This window comes from Gymnodraco acuticeps, unplaced genomic scaffold, assembly GCF_902827175.1.
Source record: "Gymnodraco acuticeps unplaced genomic scaffold, fGymAcu1.1, whole genome shotgun sequence".
Classification (NCBI taxonomy): domain Eukaryota; kingdom Metazoa; phylum Chordata; class Actinopteri; order Perciformes; family Bathydraconidae; genus Gymnodraco; species Gymnodraco acuticeps.
Window position 1 is genome coordinate 226,751 of NW_022992130.1, and position 17,727 is coordinate 244,477.

At 41.3% G+C, this 17,727-nt stretch overlaps 2 protein-coding genes across 4 annotated transcripts; one reads left to right on the forward strand and one right to left on the reverse strand.

Moving 5' to 3' along the window:
• The first annotated feature begins 555 nt into the window (after positions 1-555).
• On the forward strand, positions 556-4,082 carry st3gal7 (ST3 beta-galactoside alpha-2,3-sialyltransferase 7). 2 transcript variants are annotated; one of them, XR_004567826.1, is made up of 8 exons: positions 556-654; positions 860-1,025; positions 1,112-1,238; positions 1,749-2,086; positions 2,267-2,453; positions 2,574-2,714; positions 3,041-3,174; positions 3,596-4,082. XR_004567826.1 is itself a non-coding variant. In XM_034203844.1 (8 exons), the coding sequence occupies exons 2-8, from the start codon at positions 877-879 to the stop codon at positions 3,680-3,682; spliced, it is 1,179 nt and encodes a 392-aa protein (XP_034059735.1). In that variant the 5' UTR covers positions 556-654; positions 860-876; the 3' UTR covers positions 3,683-4,082. The 2 variants fall into 2 exon arrangements, 1 of the variants encoding a protein (XP_034059735.1); XM_034203844.1 differs by having other exon boundaries at positions 3,025-3,174.
• Positions 4,080-12,761, reverse strand: hps1 (HPS1 biogenesis of lysosomal organelles complex 3 subunit 1). Of its 2 annotated transcripts, none has more exons than XM_034203842.1 (18): positions 12,173-12,761; positions 10,065-10,236; positions 9,819-9,953; positions 9,242-9,384; positions 9,049-9,157; positions 8,191-8,351; positions 7,945-8,047; positions 7,758-7,842; positions 7,615-7,673; positions 7,327-7,494; positions 6,783-6,962; positions 6,270-6,343; positions 6,042-6,179; positions 5,834-5,899; positions 5,517-5,661; positions 4,995-5,108; positions 4,798-4,880; positions 4,080-4,722 (listed from the first exon to the last, which is right to left on the reverse strand). In XM_034203842.1, the coding sequence occupies exons 2-18, from the start codon at positions 10,179-10,181 to the stop codon at positions 4,560-4,562; spliced, it is 2,043 nt and encodes a 680-aa protein (XP_034059733.1). In that variant the 5' UTR covers positions 10,182-10,236; positions 12,173-12,761; the 3' UTR covers positions 4,080-4,559. The 2 variants fall into 2 exon arrangements, with proteins under 2 accessions (XP_034059733.1, XP_034059734.1); XM_034203843.1 differs by having other exon boundaries at positions 7,615-7,670; positions 12,173-12,759.
• Positions 12,762-17,727: the final 4,966 nt, after the last annotated feature.

A 17,727-nucleotide genomic window follows, 5' to 3' on the forward strand; every position in this document is an offset into this window, starting at 1 on the left:
TTTTGGTGAGTGTGTATGTGTGTATGTGTACTTGTCAACATTACAATGTCCCTCTCCCTCTTTTCCTCTGTCACACACACACACACACACACATCCAACCCCCCTGGCATGTCATGCCCGGGGTCATGAGCTCAGGGAAAATTCATTCCATGAGATCCTGATTTTACTCAGTACTGCTGCTGCAACATTGTGTAACGCTCTTCACAGGAGAACAACCCTCATAAACAAGCCGTTTTGGGGGATTATGTTATTTATAAAGGTTTCATTACTGCCAAGTGATAGCTTGTAAATATCTGTTTGACAGCACACCAACAATCAATCATCGTCCAGCCAACCATGTTATGGGTATATTAGACGGACTGAGCAAATACAGTAGATATAACAATTCTTTTTTTAGTGCATCAACACTTTAATGTGCCATCCAGTGTTGCTTTATCACTTTTTCTCACAATGAATGTGTTTCTGGACACGCCTCATCTCGCTGACATTTGCATGCCACAGTGTGACCAGGGTAATGGTTAACCAGTGTTATTGAGGGAAGTGGCAGAGTTCAGAGAAGTAGGAGGCAGCAGCAGCCATTTTAGCTACATAGGACTCTGTTTACCCTTCATGCATGGAGCCAATAGCTTAGATCTCTACCAGGCTGGCTGTGAGGTACTTTGTTTGTGTTACTCAAGTACTGTTGCTTCAGTTTGTTTTTTACACACAGTGTTTGTTGAAATGTAGTCTTACTCTAAACTCCATAAATACGTCCATGTTTTTATATCAAAAGTATGTCTTTACTATGGAGAATAGCATTATTGGTACATTGCATTTTGATTATAGGATTATGATCATTGCTGTGATGTGTGTGTTTCAGGTGGGCGTACAGGTGCCATGGTGACGCTGAATCATCTGAGTGTAGAGGATCCAGACGATGGCTCTCCTCTGCTGCCTGAGGCTACAGAGGCGGTAACACCAACGTCTGTCTTTCACAGACAGCGAGGGATCACAAAGACTGACTCCAGGGAGTTTTTCCTGAGCAGGTGCATCTCGCAGGCGCTGTATTTGTTTAGTGGACCTGTTATTACATACTGCTATAATAATGTTGCATTTTCTCTCTACGATTCAGGAAAGAGAACCTTGCTTTCAGTCTGGTGCTGCTGATAGGATGCTACTCAGCTATTCTGATTCCTGCATATCTTCCCTTGAAGAAAGTTGCAGTTCTCAGTGATGACAACCTACATCCTAAAGATCTGGTACAGATACACAACTGAGCTATTGTTTTTACATCAGCGGTCCAAACTTTTTTCATTTAGGGCTACATGTGACGAATATACAGTAGCCTCATATGTTAAGTTATAAATTAGCAAAATCAATCAAATGTAGGTACATTTTTCTTGATAATTGAATATGTTTAAGGAAAAAAACAGCCTACATCATAGCTCTCCATTAACAGGGTTTAATTATTTTCATTTTGTTACAAAAATTGGGCTTTTTTTAACAACTAAGATTTGTTAGAAAATGAATTGACTGAATTTATTGAAACATTGGGCACATGAATAATACTGTGTCATATATTTTTACGCATATATTTAAGAGGAACATTATAAGTGAAACACACGTTTCAGATGTGCACCATATTCCATTATACTTTTAGAATAAGCTGAGGGCCAATCAAAAATGGACCCAGGGCCGTAGTTTGGACACCCCTGTATTAGATTATTACCTCACTCTTTTCAAACCCCTCTGTTTTCTGCTCCCTTCAGGTCTTACTAAACCAGTCGGCCTCCCTGCTGTCGGACTCCTGTCAGCCTTGCTGGGGTTTTAACCACCTGAAGCCCCTGTCCTGGTCTGCTGGCCTCCTGGACATCCCAGTGTTTGTGCAGCAGGACAGGCCGGTGCCCTGGGATCTGTCCCCTCCTCTGGGGCTCCAGGGCAGCGAGGAGCATCTGGCCCTGGCTCTTGCATCTCTGCCTCAGCCTGGCCTGCCTCCATCACTGAGGAGAGATGGCAGCTGCAGGCGCTGTGTGGTGGTGGGCAGTGGAGGGGTTCTTCATGGGAGCCATCTAGGACCCCACATTGATCAGTATGATGTCATCATCAGGTAAGTGTGACAGTGTTAGTCAGAAACAAGTGGGAGGAATCTTCCTCATGTGACAGGCACTAGTGCTATGTTAGACCTGAGCTGATGGACCCTTTCCTCAGCAGATACAATTGGGATGAGTTTGAGGGGAAAGTTTTGGCCTGCATCATCAATGTCATACTTTTTCATCTCTGCTACCAGGCTTAATAATGCTCCTGTGCTTGGCTTTGAGAAAGATGCTGGTTCCCGAACAACCATCCGCCTCATGTACCCAGAGGGAGCACCCCACTCTGCAATTGAGTACAAAAAGACCACCATGGTTGCTCTGGTGGTCTTTAAGAGCCTGGACCTAGACTGGCTTACTTCTGTCATCACCAAAAAGCCTTTGGTAAGCCTACATCACTGAAACCATTGCACACACAAATGGAGTATTACATAAGCCATGTGCGTCATAGATATTCATCATCACACTCACATGCTCTACATCTCCTGGGTTGATTTTTAATAGAGCTTCTGGTCCAAAATATGGTTCTGGAGGGAGGTGGTGGATGATATTCCTCTGAGACCAGAGAGCTTCAGGATTCTCCACCCAGAGATAATTCACAAGACAGAACAAGTCCTACAGAAATATGCTCTGAAGCCGGGAAATGTGAGTTCCATCGTGCTTTGTTCTACTCTTTCATACAATACTGCCAACATGCCAACAGAAAACCAATCTTAGAACAGCTGGCCTTACCTGTCTTGAGTAACATATGTATATGCCTGGCTCTGACATGTATTGACTTTGTTATAAGCCTATGAATCAAGGGTTTGACAGATAAGCAAACACAACCTTCAATTCAACATGCTCATACTATTACCCATGCTCTTTAAAATGAGTAAACGTTATAACAGTATTTGGTGCTCAAACTGTTTAAAGCAAGGAGAAAAGACAATTTCTCTTATCTCTTCTAAAAAAGACGGTCCCAACACTAGGTGCGAGTGCGGTGGTGATGGCCTTGCAGCTGTGTGACCAGGTGAGCCTGGCAGGGTTTGGGTACGACATGAAGCACCCAGAGGCGAGGCTTCACTACTATGAGACCATACGCATGGCTACAATGAAGGCTCAAGTATGTTTATATTACCAAATGTTGGTACTAGGCTGGGAAATTAAGTATTTTCTTCTCAATAGCAGGTTACTGAACATTTCTATCAGTCACTCAAAGTTGTTGTCTGTCTTCTGAAATCTCTACATTATGTTTTAGAATTCTAAACACTCAGTCAATAGTTCAAGACAGTAAAAAAACATCATGTAACCTTAACACCTGGCTATTTTTACCTCTGACTTCTGCTCTGTATCTGCCAAATAATAGGACCTGCCATCTGCCATGGTGGCACGTGTCCTACAATTTGACCTGCCACAGCCAACATTAACCGTGTGTTTGGCAGGTGGCCGGTGCTAATTGCATTCCTAGAGCAGTACGCAATGTTAAAGCTAGCAAGCCTCATGTTTTGGTTTATTCATACCTTGTTTTTATTACCGTTGTCCAGGTGGTGCATGATGTCAGTGCTGAGAAACTCTTCTTGAGGGACCTGGTGGCTGCAGGAGCCATCACAGACCTCACAGGAGCTATGTGAGCCAGCAATGCAGAAACTGAGAATCTACTGAACACACTCCTCCTTCTCACTTCGAGAGTGTGGAGTCCTCCATAAGCTTGAGGAATCGTTTGTAACGTGGACTGACCTTTAAAATGCTCAGTCTCCCGGGTCAACTGACAATTGAGCGAATTAAAGGTTAGACAATGATTGGTGAGAATAAACTTTAGAATATCTTTATCAAATTCAATAAAGTTGTAACAGTACTTGCAGTTACGATTGTATTAATTGTCATATCTCATATGGTTGAATAACTGTTCCTTCACACCTAGGACCAAGCTCAGAAATTCACTGTATTTTGTAAAATTAATGTAAGGGTGAATGGTTCAAATGGTGCCATTTCAATTCTGTTTACAATGACTCAATAAACAAGTGAATGTGATATTACTGATGTTTATTGTCTCCAAAAATACATCTATACTCATAGAGACATACATTAATTACAGTATTACACTAGCAGTAGCAAAGGCAACAATGGAAATATCTGCATTTATAAAAACGGATCAACTGTATGTTTAAAAAAGCTCTAAACAAAAAACAAACATACATAATTACTTATAAATAGGGAATGTCATAAATTCAAAAAATATATTATAAATGTCTAGGAGTGATATTATCATTATTATTCAAACAAGACTCACCACTGTGCTTAAGTGCAACAATGGTGTCTGATTGTGCTTCGAATAAACAATATGTAAATAAATATATATCATTCGTGCCTACTGTATGTTCAATTTTTCCATCACTTTCATATATATATGTATATAAAGACAGTGAGAGAGTGTTTTTTTTTTCTTCTTGGCAATACAACAAACAAGTACCTTGGCTACTGTGACTCAGTCTGAGTGTGTGGGTGCGTCTACAGCAGAGGATTGCGAGATGGCTCCCACAGTTTGCTTGCCAGCTGTCTGCAGTGCTGGAGGATGACCTCAGTGGGGATGACCCCCAGGTGAACCGTCAGCAGCTCGTAGCACTTCACCACCTCACCCTGGTGATTCTTGCTGTAGTACCGCAGCAGCTTCCTGCAGGACATGTTACTTTCTTTAGCCATCTTGTTTAGATTAATCACATCTGTTTTGTCATGGGTAGGTGTTTACCTGTAGTAGTCCCAGGCAAGCATCCCAATGGGGGCCGAGTCGTCAGGTAGGACGGGTATGTCCCCTGCCTCTAACTTGTAGCCCTGATTGATCACATACACCATTTATATTGTGCAGTTTTTTTTACCTTTACCATATTACATGCTTCTTTTTTGCGTTATCATTTGATATTAAAACATGACAAGCAAGTTACTTACAGTTTCATTTTCAAACCAGAGGAAGTAGCAGAAGTAGAAGTCTCCGTCGCGCAATGTGACCGTGGAGTAACCCTTCTGGAGATAGCGCCGCGTTGTGCTGACCAGACTCCACACCTTCATGATGGATAGAGAGAGAAAGAGAAAATCATTTAAGACAAAAATGAGCATAACTATTGACGTAATGTTCATTCTAAATATAAAAGTAAGGAGTGATACAGAATGAGCTTATTTGCTTTCTGGCTCTCTGTTATCTGGGCACAATTATTATTGTTCTCATTCAACTGTCGGAAAGAGCATATTTCCCACATTTCCTAAATATTCCTTTAAGCAAATACATGTAACTATACCTAAGCAATCACATAAGGAACATGTATTAATGTTTTTATAATATGGGTTCTTTGCACTGAAAGCAGGAATAGACTAAACTGAAACTTGAATTACTTGATATAAGATAAACAGTTTCTGGTCTGCTCTGCATGTATCAATCAGAAATTGAAGGTGTGTACTTTCAGTATGCCTGACCTTGCTTTTGATGAACTGAGCCAATGGCCCCTTCCCCAGCTCAGACACGTTGCGTTCAGTGATGTTGAGCGACGGTGCGATCATTTGGCCCGTGGATCGGTCCACGCAGATAAAATGTATGAGGCCCGGGAAGTCCTCCAGGTACGTGAGATTAACCGGGTCAAGATCAATACACTCAGGATAACAGTAAGACATATTTCAAAGAAATTGCTGGGTGTATGCATGTTGTTAAAATATCCATGCACTTCCAGAATTATCCCAATTCACACAGACAACACGGCATCATAGGGAGCAGGTTTCATTTGCTGAAAGGATATGACACCATGGTTATATTCCTCTTGCTTTTTACCAACAAAAAATCCTTCCAGTCCATCAGCTTGTCTCTGAGACAGAAGAAAGACAAACAGACATGAACGCCGACTGTCTGGCAAGTATGCTTGTACTAAACACAAGTTAAACTAATTCAGAACAAATTCAAATCTGAAAATCTACAAAAACAAGCATGTTCTGCCGAGTGATACGCACTGCACCATGGTCTGGGCCCGCTCCTGCAGGCCGGGTGAGAGCCGTCGAGGACTGTCAGCTGTTCCAGATTCAATTAGGAAACACTGGCGGTATACTCCACAGAGCTGGGTCTTCATATTCTTACAACTGTGGATAAGCCTAAAACAAGAACATCAATATAATTACTGAAAGCATCGTCAAACAACTGTGCTATGATGCATGTTGGCCAGCAGAGGGCTGCAGACTCACTCTCTGTTGAACCCTGGCCCCCCTCTGCCGATTCGGTTCTTGAAATCTGTCCAGACATTTTGTAACTGTGCGGACTGAATAGAACATGAAGAAACAAAAGCAGGTCTTACTATTGATCCAAAAACGGGATGACATGGAAATTGTTTCATTTGATGCAATCACAATTATTTTGTAATATGCAATGAAGGTCAAATCTTCCAACAAAGGTTTATTTGCTACATCATAGGAGAGGTTACAGTAAGGTAAAATAAGCTTTTCACAGCACATGCAGAAACTGAATTTAAATGTATTACCCATTTTTTCATGGGTTGTGAATGACCATTTTATTTACGGCCTTTGATTGAAAAAATACAATATTTTAAATGATTATGTACATTCATATTCTTAACTCCACTTGAAGACTAATGTAGGGTATTCTTTGATAAAGGTCGGCATGTATTTAAGTTAAACATAAAAGCTGTTGGATATATTGTGTATGATGCAAACCATGTTGGTGCACGTAAAAACCCATACCTGTATCTCACTGGCCCCTAGGGCTTTGATGAATTTGTCCAGTTTGCTGCGGATGTCATGTATAGTGGGCTGTCCTCTGGTAGCAGCTGGTCCTTCCTGGCCTTCATTTAAACGCTTCTCCAGTTTAGCGAAGGCCTCCAGAAACGTATACACTGACATGGCCACTGCACTGGTGGGAATCTGACAGATAGAAGTGAAGGTGTTCAACAAGGGAGCATAAATGTGTGTATATAATGATAACAATGCATAACATTGCACTTAAATACGACCGGAAAATTGTGTCACAAGGTTGCCCCCTGCTGGCCATATAGTTTTATAAAGATATACAGTTATATAATATATTGTAGAATTAAAAATAATGTATCTAAAAAATAAAACGCTTTTTCTTTTTAAACGAATATAAATTAACTGATATCACTTAATATAAAAAATAATATATACTGAAATTAATAAAAAGGTCAATTAATGAATACCAGCTTGACTGAGAAAGAGTGAATTGGGCCTGAAAATGAGGATGTAGGTAACATTTTTGGTTTCCACAAACCTTAGTTAGCAGCACAAGTGTGATGCCGGGCCACAGAGGCAGGCAGTACATGGAGTGAGGCATCATGGGAAACAGTCCATCTTTGAGTGAGACCTCTAAGAAAACTCTGCGAGGGGTTGAAGGGTCAGGCGGAGGAACTTCCAGAGTGTGCAAGCTGTCCTCTGCCATCTGACAACACAATTTTATCCAGTCATGAGGTCTCATTCAAACAGAACTATCGTTTATTTTGCCTTTAATAAAATAAATCTGAATTCACTATTAGGAATACACACTGAGATATACTCTCACCTGCACGTCTGGGTCCACAAACTCAAACAAAGGAGTGCTTTCTCTCACTGGCATGTCTGCTGACACACAAATGAAGACAGCAAACTGTTGTTGTTATAATGTAATAACTGGGTAAATATTGATACACAGACTCCAATACCAACCTGAACTTCTCGAGTCCATGTCTGTAGGAGAGGGCTCTGGGGTGTAAAAGCTTTCAGGACCAGAACCAGATGTACTCTCAATGTCCTTCAAAGACAAACACACAACATGTACAGAAATAGACAATAAACAATCAGAAATAAGGTGACTAACAACGTGTGTTGGTGTGAGCCTGTCATCATTTTCTACCTCAGGATTTGGATCATCCTGGTCCGTGTTGCTAGGATACATATTCTGTGACATGATGATGAGGGCCAGGAGGTCTGAGGTGGAGAGTGTGCTCGCATTGCGGCTAGAACAAGCAGAAGAGCAAAGAAAAGTCATCATTTATAAAGAAAACCTTGAATAAATAAAAAGACGCCTCTTCATTGACTCGGAAATTATACATAATAGTGATAGGAATAAGGTAAAGGGGTTTAAAGGACACATCTGTACCTAGAGTAGAAGGCGAGTAGTTTAGTGTGAACCAGGATGAAGGCGTGCAGCACTTCCTCTCCCGCTCGCTCCACACTGCTGTTGAGCTGCTGAACCAAACGGCGCTCCAGGAACTCAATGCACTGCTCACACAGCGTGGGGTGGATCAGCCTCTCCACTGCCTGAGAGGAGGGGGGGGTGGGAGAGGAGAAATGGGGGAAGATGCTAACCACATTGCTTCCATCCTCGCCTGAACATGAGAAATGTCTGCTCTTTAAATGTGCTTTATATCAACCTAAATCTGAATCCAACCTAAATCCAATATGCTATTTTCTAGGTTTTCTGATCTTGTTCTCACTTGCATACCTGTTCTTATATTTTGTATTATTGATTTGGTAGCTTGGTTTGTCGTGACGTATTTGTACTCGTTTTCATTTGACTGTTTTATATATTGCCTTGTTTATTCACTTTATTGTAAAGCACTTGAACTACACCCCCTGTATACAAAAATACAGTAATAAATACAGCTTTAATATTAATTTGTTGTCAAGTTGTAACTGGTTTAGTGGCTGATTAGAAAGCTGCATACAAAATGGTATAGAGAGAACACAAATAATATAAATACCAAAAAAAAAAAGGGAATTTCTGGCTATTTCTGCCATCTAGTGGTTAACATTTATATGTGCAAAATTGAAAATCATTCAAATGTTTACCAATACCCCAATAATGTAAGGTTGATGGAAACATAGATCTTAATAGAAAGTTAAGCAAGAACAATCTGTAGAGAGAAACATTTGCGTAAAAATCTATACCAAATGGGAAACAAAAGCGGGGGGGAAATGTCTCCTTTAAGGCCTGCAGTATATCGTGTCACTGCACCTCCACTAGGAAGCTCTGGTCGTTCTCTCGTAGGTGGCTGTAGGTCTCCAGCAGACTCTGGAGGTGTTCCCACAGCCTGGCTCTCTGCTCCGTGTCCTGAGGACGCAGTCTGGGGACAAACACAAGTCATATTTCAACTAGATGATTCTTAAAGTCTGTCCAGTATTAAAGAAGTATGCACAAAATGTCTTACTCTCTCTTGAGGAGGTTACTGCTGAGGGTGACCATTCCAAACATGACTTCAATCATCTTTTTCATCACGTAGATTTTCCTCCTCAGATCCCCCTCTCCCTCCTCACCATCTCCATTCACAGCGATGTAGAGACACTCATCAAACTAAAGAGGACACAAAATGACATCATTAAGATTACATTTCCCTATGGATGTACATTTCAAGAAAATGAAGTTAGTTGTTTTTAACTGTTCTCTAGAGAATATATATTTGCATTAGAAAGACCTGTTGACACTGACTGAACCTGAAGTAATCACCATGCACTGCAGGAGGACAAAGCCTGGTTTGATTCCTCAAGACTCACATGACTAACATGACACTTCACTGGAAGAGAGGCCTGCTTTTAGATCACAGTGCTGCTACTGTTAGTAAAGCAAAGTTAAGGAATGCAGGAATTTGCTTCCAACGTGAAAGGATTTAAAAAACAAGGTCAAAAGAGGTTTAATTGCATCCTTTTTGTAATGGATAAGTGTGGATAAACTACTCTGAGGATTGTGCAGGAGTGAGAACAGCTTTTATTTTGGAAGGTAGGCTCTACCTGGTGTAGGACGTAGATATGGTTGTTCTCTGTGGTGAAGGAGGTGTAGCTGTCCCCCAGCCTGTCCACCATGGTGATGCAGGAGATAATGATGGGAGCAAACAGAGTGCTGATGCTGTCCTCAAAGGCTGGAAGCTGGCCATCACAACAGAGCAAGGTAACAACAAGAGTTAGGAGGTATTGTAAGAGCTATAAAGCACTTTGAAATGAGTACAAACAGTCTTGGTTGATTTCCTTCCTCCTTACCCCATGGCCATCTTCTTGGGACGACACGTACTGAGCCTGTACGTTCTGATAGAACTCTGGGTCGGTCCAGTGGAAGAGGACCTCGGCGCTCTGACTGGATATCAGCAAGCACTTCATCTGTCCTGCTGCGCTGTGGTGTCCTATTTACTGCAACCGCTCCACATACAATATGCTATAAAGAAAAGATACATGGATTACAGTATCAGCCACTGGAGAAACTGGGGGACATTTTTCCCACACTCTATTGCCCTAAAGTAAACAGTATCTAAGAGCTGATATTTTATCAGTGACAACCTCTGGTGAGAGCACAGATAAAAAAAAAAAAGGTCAGACGCAAAAATGCCAACTGTGTGGGGCTTAAGGACGCTGTCAGTCAGAGCAGATATAAAAGTCCACTGCACTTCCATTAGCTGATGTGATATGTGATTGTACCTTAAGACATATATTTTTTATTTAATCAACTAAGGATTTTTTAATGATTAAAAAGAGTTGTCTAGTATTGAATGTTGATCTAATAATTCGGCATAATCCAAATTCCATTAAACATCAACAATATTTTCAATTCGGTTCAGGGGAAGATGCACTTGTATTTCAAAACTCTTTGTGAAGAACTGGACTTTGTTTACATGACAGATTTGTCTGGTCTCCTCTCACTATTGTAGAAAGGCAGAACAAATGTGATGCAACACTTCCTTAATACTGCCAACCATCATCAAGGTTGTGCACACAGCCTGCAGTGACATCCTTTTACTTACACATTAGATCATGTTCATGTGCTGATGTTGTAACAACATGTACTTTAGCTGTATCAATATACTAAACAAATATAAATGTGCAGTTACACGTGCATAAGGGAACCATGGCATACATTTAAATATTTTTCTTAAAATCACATTAGTGACTACAGTGGTGGTCTGGAAATACAATTTTGAGTCATTTGATTAAACGTAGTTATCTTACAAAGCAAAGGCAGCATGCTTTACAAAGTAATGTTACCAACTAGTTATATTTCTTTTAAATTCAACTATGGTTAATAGTTTGTTGCTTTTCCTTTTAATTATTCGGATTGAATCATTTAAAATCCATTTAAGTTTGGTCTGACACTCAAAAATTACAAGTGAGTTCAACCTCAACTAACTACAGCAGAACAATTCTGCTTTTACATGAAGGCATACTGTAATTAATTATAATCTAATGATATAATATTATACAGTGGTGTAAAGTAAATAAATACATGTACTTAAGTACTGTACTTAAGTATACTTTTGAGATACTTGTACTTTACAGAGTATATAAATGTGTTGCCACTTTGTATTTCTACTCCACTACAATGCAGAGGTAAATCGTATACCTTTACTCCACTACATTCATTTAATACCGTTAATTACTTTGTAGATTTTGTTAAATGATGTGATATATAATCAACTCTTAAAATGTTGTTAAACCTGGAGTAAATTCACAAGCTACCCTGCAGTATACACAGTGATTAAAATTAGCTGCACCTTTACCAGCTTTGATAGCACTTTAATGCATCAATAATTATAACAAAAAAAGAATAATATATATTATTCTGAATTGGAACAATCTGCATAATCATTACTTTTACTTTTGGTAGCCTACTTTAGGTATATTTGTTATGCTTGTACTTAAGTAACATTTTGAATGCAGGACTTTTACTTGTAATAGAGTATTCCTACACTCTGGTACTTCTACTTTTACTTAAGTACAAGATCTGAGTAGTTCTTCCACCTCTGATAGTACAGTATAATAGCATAAAAGGCAAGGGGCACCTTTCTCTGTATCTAGTACTACTTTAGCTGGTATTACTTTAAGTACATTTTCCTGATTATACTCACTTTTACTGAAGCAGGACATACTCAGTAGAGTTTTATACTATGTATTGGAAGGCTTCTTTTTCTTTAGTCAATGATCTGAATATAATATAAGCCTGTATTTAATATTTTGTAGCTCTGTTCCGATCTAATGAGGCTACATCTCGTGTTTTACTTGTTTACTTCCCCTTACCAAACTTCAACTTCCTTAATTCACGCTGAATGCCAATGTCGAAAACAAATAGCCTACAAACTTATATTCATGCCCCTACTCACTCTGTGTTCCCTTGCATCTCAGTCCAGTTTCTCTGCTGTCCCAAACTCCAGCAGTCCTTAGTTTGTGGAAGTGTTCATGTCGGCTGCTGTCTCAGCCCAACCTGCTTCTTCCTGCAACACGCGGGTCATGTGAGAGCAGCAGCAGGAAGTCAACACACAGATAAAGCGTTACTGAGGAGCGTCTAAACGTCTAAACCACAGCCCAGGGTAAAGAAAGAAAAGTAGTAAATGTGAATGCTCATCTCAATGGGTTGTCCACCTCGAGGGATCAGCGAGCCAGTGAAAATCACATGTTAGTGCCTAAAGTGGGGCACATGACTGAGGCTGTGTGCACACAATGGTTTGGTATTTGTGGAATGCAGTTTACTGGTTGAAATAGAGATATGGGGTTAGGGGCATATATGGGGCATTCTACCGAATTAGTACAAAGTGCAGTCCCACAACAAGAAAAACTATTTAGACATAGATATTTACTAAGCATATGTTATGGTCTATTTAAACACAAGGCATTACATTAGATAAGCTTAATATACAAAAACATCATTTATAGGGTACTTTCTATTGGGAAGGAGCGTCCTCGCTCTGGCCTCGGGCTGCCTCGCTGGCCGGTTCTGGCCGTGGCGCATTTCCATTACAGTTTAGGACCTGGGGTAGCAACGCAGTGTAGGCGGGGCGATCGGCTTTGTTTTTGTTCACATTTCGAGTTGTTCCGTCGAGCTCCCGCTGGATTTGATCATCCCCAATGAGATGTAGGAACGTCGTCACCTCCTCGGTCGACCACGGTGTGCTTTTCTTAGAAGTAGCCATTTTTGTAGCTCCTCCGTTTACAAAATGCTGTGCATAAAAATGCTGCAAGCTTGCTTCTATATATATATGCGACGCTAGGGATGAACTCGCGCGCAATCTTGTGACGATTCTCTCTGACCAATCAGCAGTCGAGAGTGTTGACATCACTAGTTCAGCCCTGGCCCTGGTCTGAGGGAACCACGATTTTATGAGGCCGGAAAAAGAGGGAAAAAGTACCCGCTGGCCGGTACTAGGCTATATGGAAACGCCACCAAAACCGGCCTGGCCGCTTGAGGACGGTTAAGGACGATTAAACGGGGCTAAACGCTGCAGTGGAAACGCGCCATAATTGTTCCCAACCCTGACATCTAAATTTCAATTTCTGTAAATAACACTTAAAACTAGGGCCGGGACTCGATTAAAAAAATTAATCTAATTAATTAGAGGCTTTGTAATTAATTAATCGAAATTAATCGCATTTTTAATCGCATATACATATTTGACCTAAGAACAGTGAGAAGCAATTTTTTTTCACATGGATTTTAGTATACCATTAGGCGCATTCACACCGCAGTACTTTTCCCACAAAGGTTCATGAGAACTCTTTGAACCTGGGGGTGGATTAGGCAAATGAAGCCGCTGACGTCACTTCTTCTTCTTCTGCTTTGGGTTTACTGGCAGGCCGCAAATCACTTCACGGCGTATACTGCCGCCCAAAGTCCCCGGCCGGAAGTCCCCGGAGTTGGGGAAGGCTTCAGTAGAAGCTGCTGGGAGTCCCAGCAGCTTCTACTGAAGCCTTCCGAGTAAATCGCCAGAACGCCGACACCTCCTCATCTCCACCGCTCCCATGTTTTATTTTGTGTTGCCATAAGTTAGTCTCTCTGCGTTTCTGCGCTGGGCTAATGCTAATAATGCTAATGCGAGGATAATAAAATGGCGGCTTCACAAAACTTTTTGGGAGTTTTACGGGGCGTGGTTTGCAATCCTTCCAGCCAATCAGAAATATAGCTCTTTTCTCACAAGAGAGCCGTACGAAAGTCCCTGCTCTCAAGCAGCTCTCTGCTCTCTAGCAGGGACTTTCGTGGGGGTAAAAAGGTTCTCATGAACTAATTTTAGTACCGGCTCTTTTTGGTGTGAAAGCGATAAAAGAGGCTAACGTCCACGCTAGCTTCCACGCTAGCTGCTATATGTTTTGCATTGAGGTGATACTTGAGGCTTGATGTGCTGCGGTGATATGCGAATTCCGTTTTGCATAATTTGCACACAACCGTGCTCTTATCGACGCTTCCATCCGTCCATTTTTTAAAACAACATTTCCCACTGTTGTTCACTGTGGTTTGTTGTTGTCTGAAGTCATGAACGTTAGTTGGTGCTCCAGTATAATCGGTACGCCTGAAACTCATCCAGTGAGAAACGTTCCGCGGTGCAAAAATAAGTGCGATTAAAATGCGTTAATTTTTTTAACGCGTTAATTTTTGTGTAATTAATTAATCTTAATTAACGCGTTAAAGTCCCGGCCCTACTTAAAACATTTTTTAGCCTACTAAAAAAATCATGTCCCCAGTTTCCATGTCACTACCGAAACACAAGTTCTGGTTTTTAGCCACACCCCTGCATTTTTGACTAGGCAGTGACACTAGGCTTGTTTGAGACAAGCGAGACCTGCGCAGACCTGCGGAATTTCGATCAACTAGGGGTGGGCGGATCGATCCCAAAATATCGATACCTCCGATATTACGTTACGTTTCAAAATATCGATACTAGAGCCAATAGGATCGATACTGTTATACTTTTTTCTCGTCTCCTCTACTCGTCAATTTCTTCAAAAAACTATGTGCAGACGAACACAAGTATATGCTCTTTTCTTCTCTCTCCACTGCTGTCCTCTTCTCCTCGAGGCTCCCTGCCTGAACGCCGATTATCAAGCGGACTGACAGCAGCCAGCAGGGCAGGACAGCAGCAGCCAGCGACTCGCGAGTGCAACACACACACGCGCATGATGGCTGAGAGAAAGAGCAGCGTTGTGTGGAGCAATTTCACAACTGGCCATTAAAACTTAGCGAACTGTGATGTGTGCAAGAAGACAGTTCGCTACTTTGGCCACTTTGTATTGTTATTTTTCATGTTTGCACTTTAAATTTGCAAAAGTAAAACGTGTATTTGTCTATAAAAACTGTCCTGTCTTTATTCATGAAAATGAATTCAGATTTAGTCTATTTATGATGATGTATCGATATCGGTATCGGCGATACTGGCCCTGAAATACTTGGTATCGGATCGAATCCAGATTTTGTGGTATCGCCCACCCCTACGATCAACGTCTTGCTCGTGCGTTGCATGATGGTTAGTCATTTTGTCCGACTTGCTCTGGAGGCCCGCCTTCATGAAACGTTGAAACCTCGCGGGACAAAGACGCCCGCAGCCTTGAGAGCGAGGCGCGGCGAGGCGGCGCAGTTCCTCTCCACGGGCTGCGGAAGCGAAATGCTTGATGGGAAACGACTCGCTGGTATCTCGAGCTCATTGGTGGTTTTTTCCACGTGCGGGTGATGAAACTCTGGCTGGGCAAAAGTTTGTTGTTGTTTTGTGTCAGTTTTACGTCGCCACTTCCATTCACATTTTTCATCATTGTTCCACAATATTTATCATCATTAAATGAATATCCATATATTTTATACTATACTTGCATTGCTTACCGTTTTCATACTTTTATATATCTTAGCATATTCATACACACTGTTCATACTGCTCTCAGGCTGCTGTGTATATCTAGTATTCATACCCCTCACTGTTTATTCATCATTCAATTAATTCTATATTTTATTCTGTAGATTGTTTACTTTTCACTTTACTGCTTGTTGCACCTGGTTAGAAGCTAAAGTGCATTTCGTTGTCTCAGTACCTGTAATATGTGCAATAACAATAAAGTTGAATCTAATCTTGAGCAGGAACAAATGTATTTACTTAGTACATATCTGACATTAACGATTAAACACATGTGTGCATTCTTTATAAATGCAAACCGAGTCAAGCCGACTCCGGAGGCGGCAGTATGCACCTTCTAGCTGTTTGCAATCTGCCAAATAACCGAGAGAAGAAGAAGAAGAAGAAGACGAAGCCGACTCCGAGCTGTCCGACTTCAGGCAAGCTTTTTGAGACCTCCCCCGGCTGCGATCGGCTATTCTCGTCTACTTTCGAGGCGAGCCGCAACGCGTCTCAAACAAGCCTACTGCATACCTGTCCTTCATGGCTGAATGGCAAGTAGCTATATCCCATACTTTTGATATAAATCTGTTCCAAAATCGGCGTGTAACCTTAAGAATTGTCACTACCTTTTTCGGGTTTTTAATGCAAAGTATTAGGTTTTTATGTGTGTAAACCATAGACTGTAGGTGTAAACCTCTTAAAAAACGTGTATGCTAGCCATGTACTTGCTAGCATTCTTTAGTTATGCTCAATTTTAGCTAGAATCGTCACTACCGATACATATAGGTTAAGTTTCGATAATTGACATGATCGTTTCGGTAGTGACAACATGGAATGGTAAACAGGTAAATCCCATAGTTTTGAAATAAATGTATTTTTAAAGTCTGAAAATCAGTGTGTTACTTTAACCCTTTAACAGACAGCGCCATCATTTGGTAGAGCATATGTAGTGTCTTGATATCTTGTTGAAAAAATAAATAAAAAAGTTGAACTCCATCTGATTCAGCCAGCTCTACCCTTTGGTTGACATGTTATGCACAAAACAACCTCTAGATGTCACTGTGGTTCGAACAGAATGCCTTTCAGCCAAGCGGCAAACTGTGGGGTAGAGCCGGGAAGCCAATACGGAAGTGCCACACACTGCAGTTCATATATTGGCCGATAGGCGATGGCTGCAGAAAGGAGCAATTTCCATAGACCCCCATGTTAAAATGCCCAACTTTACAGCAGAAAAAAACATGTTTCTACCCCTGGCTCTGTAGAGGAAACTTCTGTGTAGCTATAGCAGTGGGAGTCACCGACTCAGGAAGGAGACACGGTAGGAGCAGTAGCTTTGATGTCAAACACTGATGGTTTATTTGGAGTTACGGCCGGAGGATTCACATCACAAGTCCAAGAGTCAGAGGTTCTGACTTCACGGTAGAGTTGCCACGTCAATTCTGGAGAGCCTCTCTCTTGCCAGCCCATCTAACTGGTTTCGCAGAGAGTAAACAACATATTTGAGGAGATAGCCTAAACAGTGTGGGAACACTGAGCTACTTGCGTCGGACACTTGTGACCTCGAAGATTTCACCTTGGAGTCCACAAATACAGAGAAGGAAGTGTCCCACTGTACCCACAACACAGACCATCTGTGACCCAGTATTGACCGGTCACAGAATGGGAACAATAACATTATTGGCTAAGCAGCCTGTGTCCTTAAAGAAGGTAAACAGACATCAAGGTTTGTCCTGTATGTTACAAATTGGCGTCTATGATAATTATTTCCATAACAGGCTTCATACATTTTTATTATCGATATAGTTAGATTCCACCTTCATGATTATGGATCTGTGAGTGAATTGTTTTCTAACGCGACCCTTTTATTTATATTAGGTCTTAAAGTTTGTGCATAAATTAGGGCGTGGTCACATTGAGTGACGGCTCTGTCAAGTGCCTGCCGCTGTTAGCTTATTGTCTCTCTGCTAGCTGCTCCGTGAAGCTAGCTACAGGGACTCTGCCTGCTCAGCTCATCCAGGAAACACAACTTGTAGCCGGCCGTGGTTGTTTGTTCTTCATGCTTATAT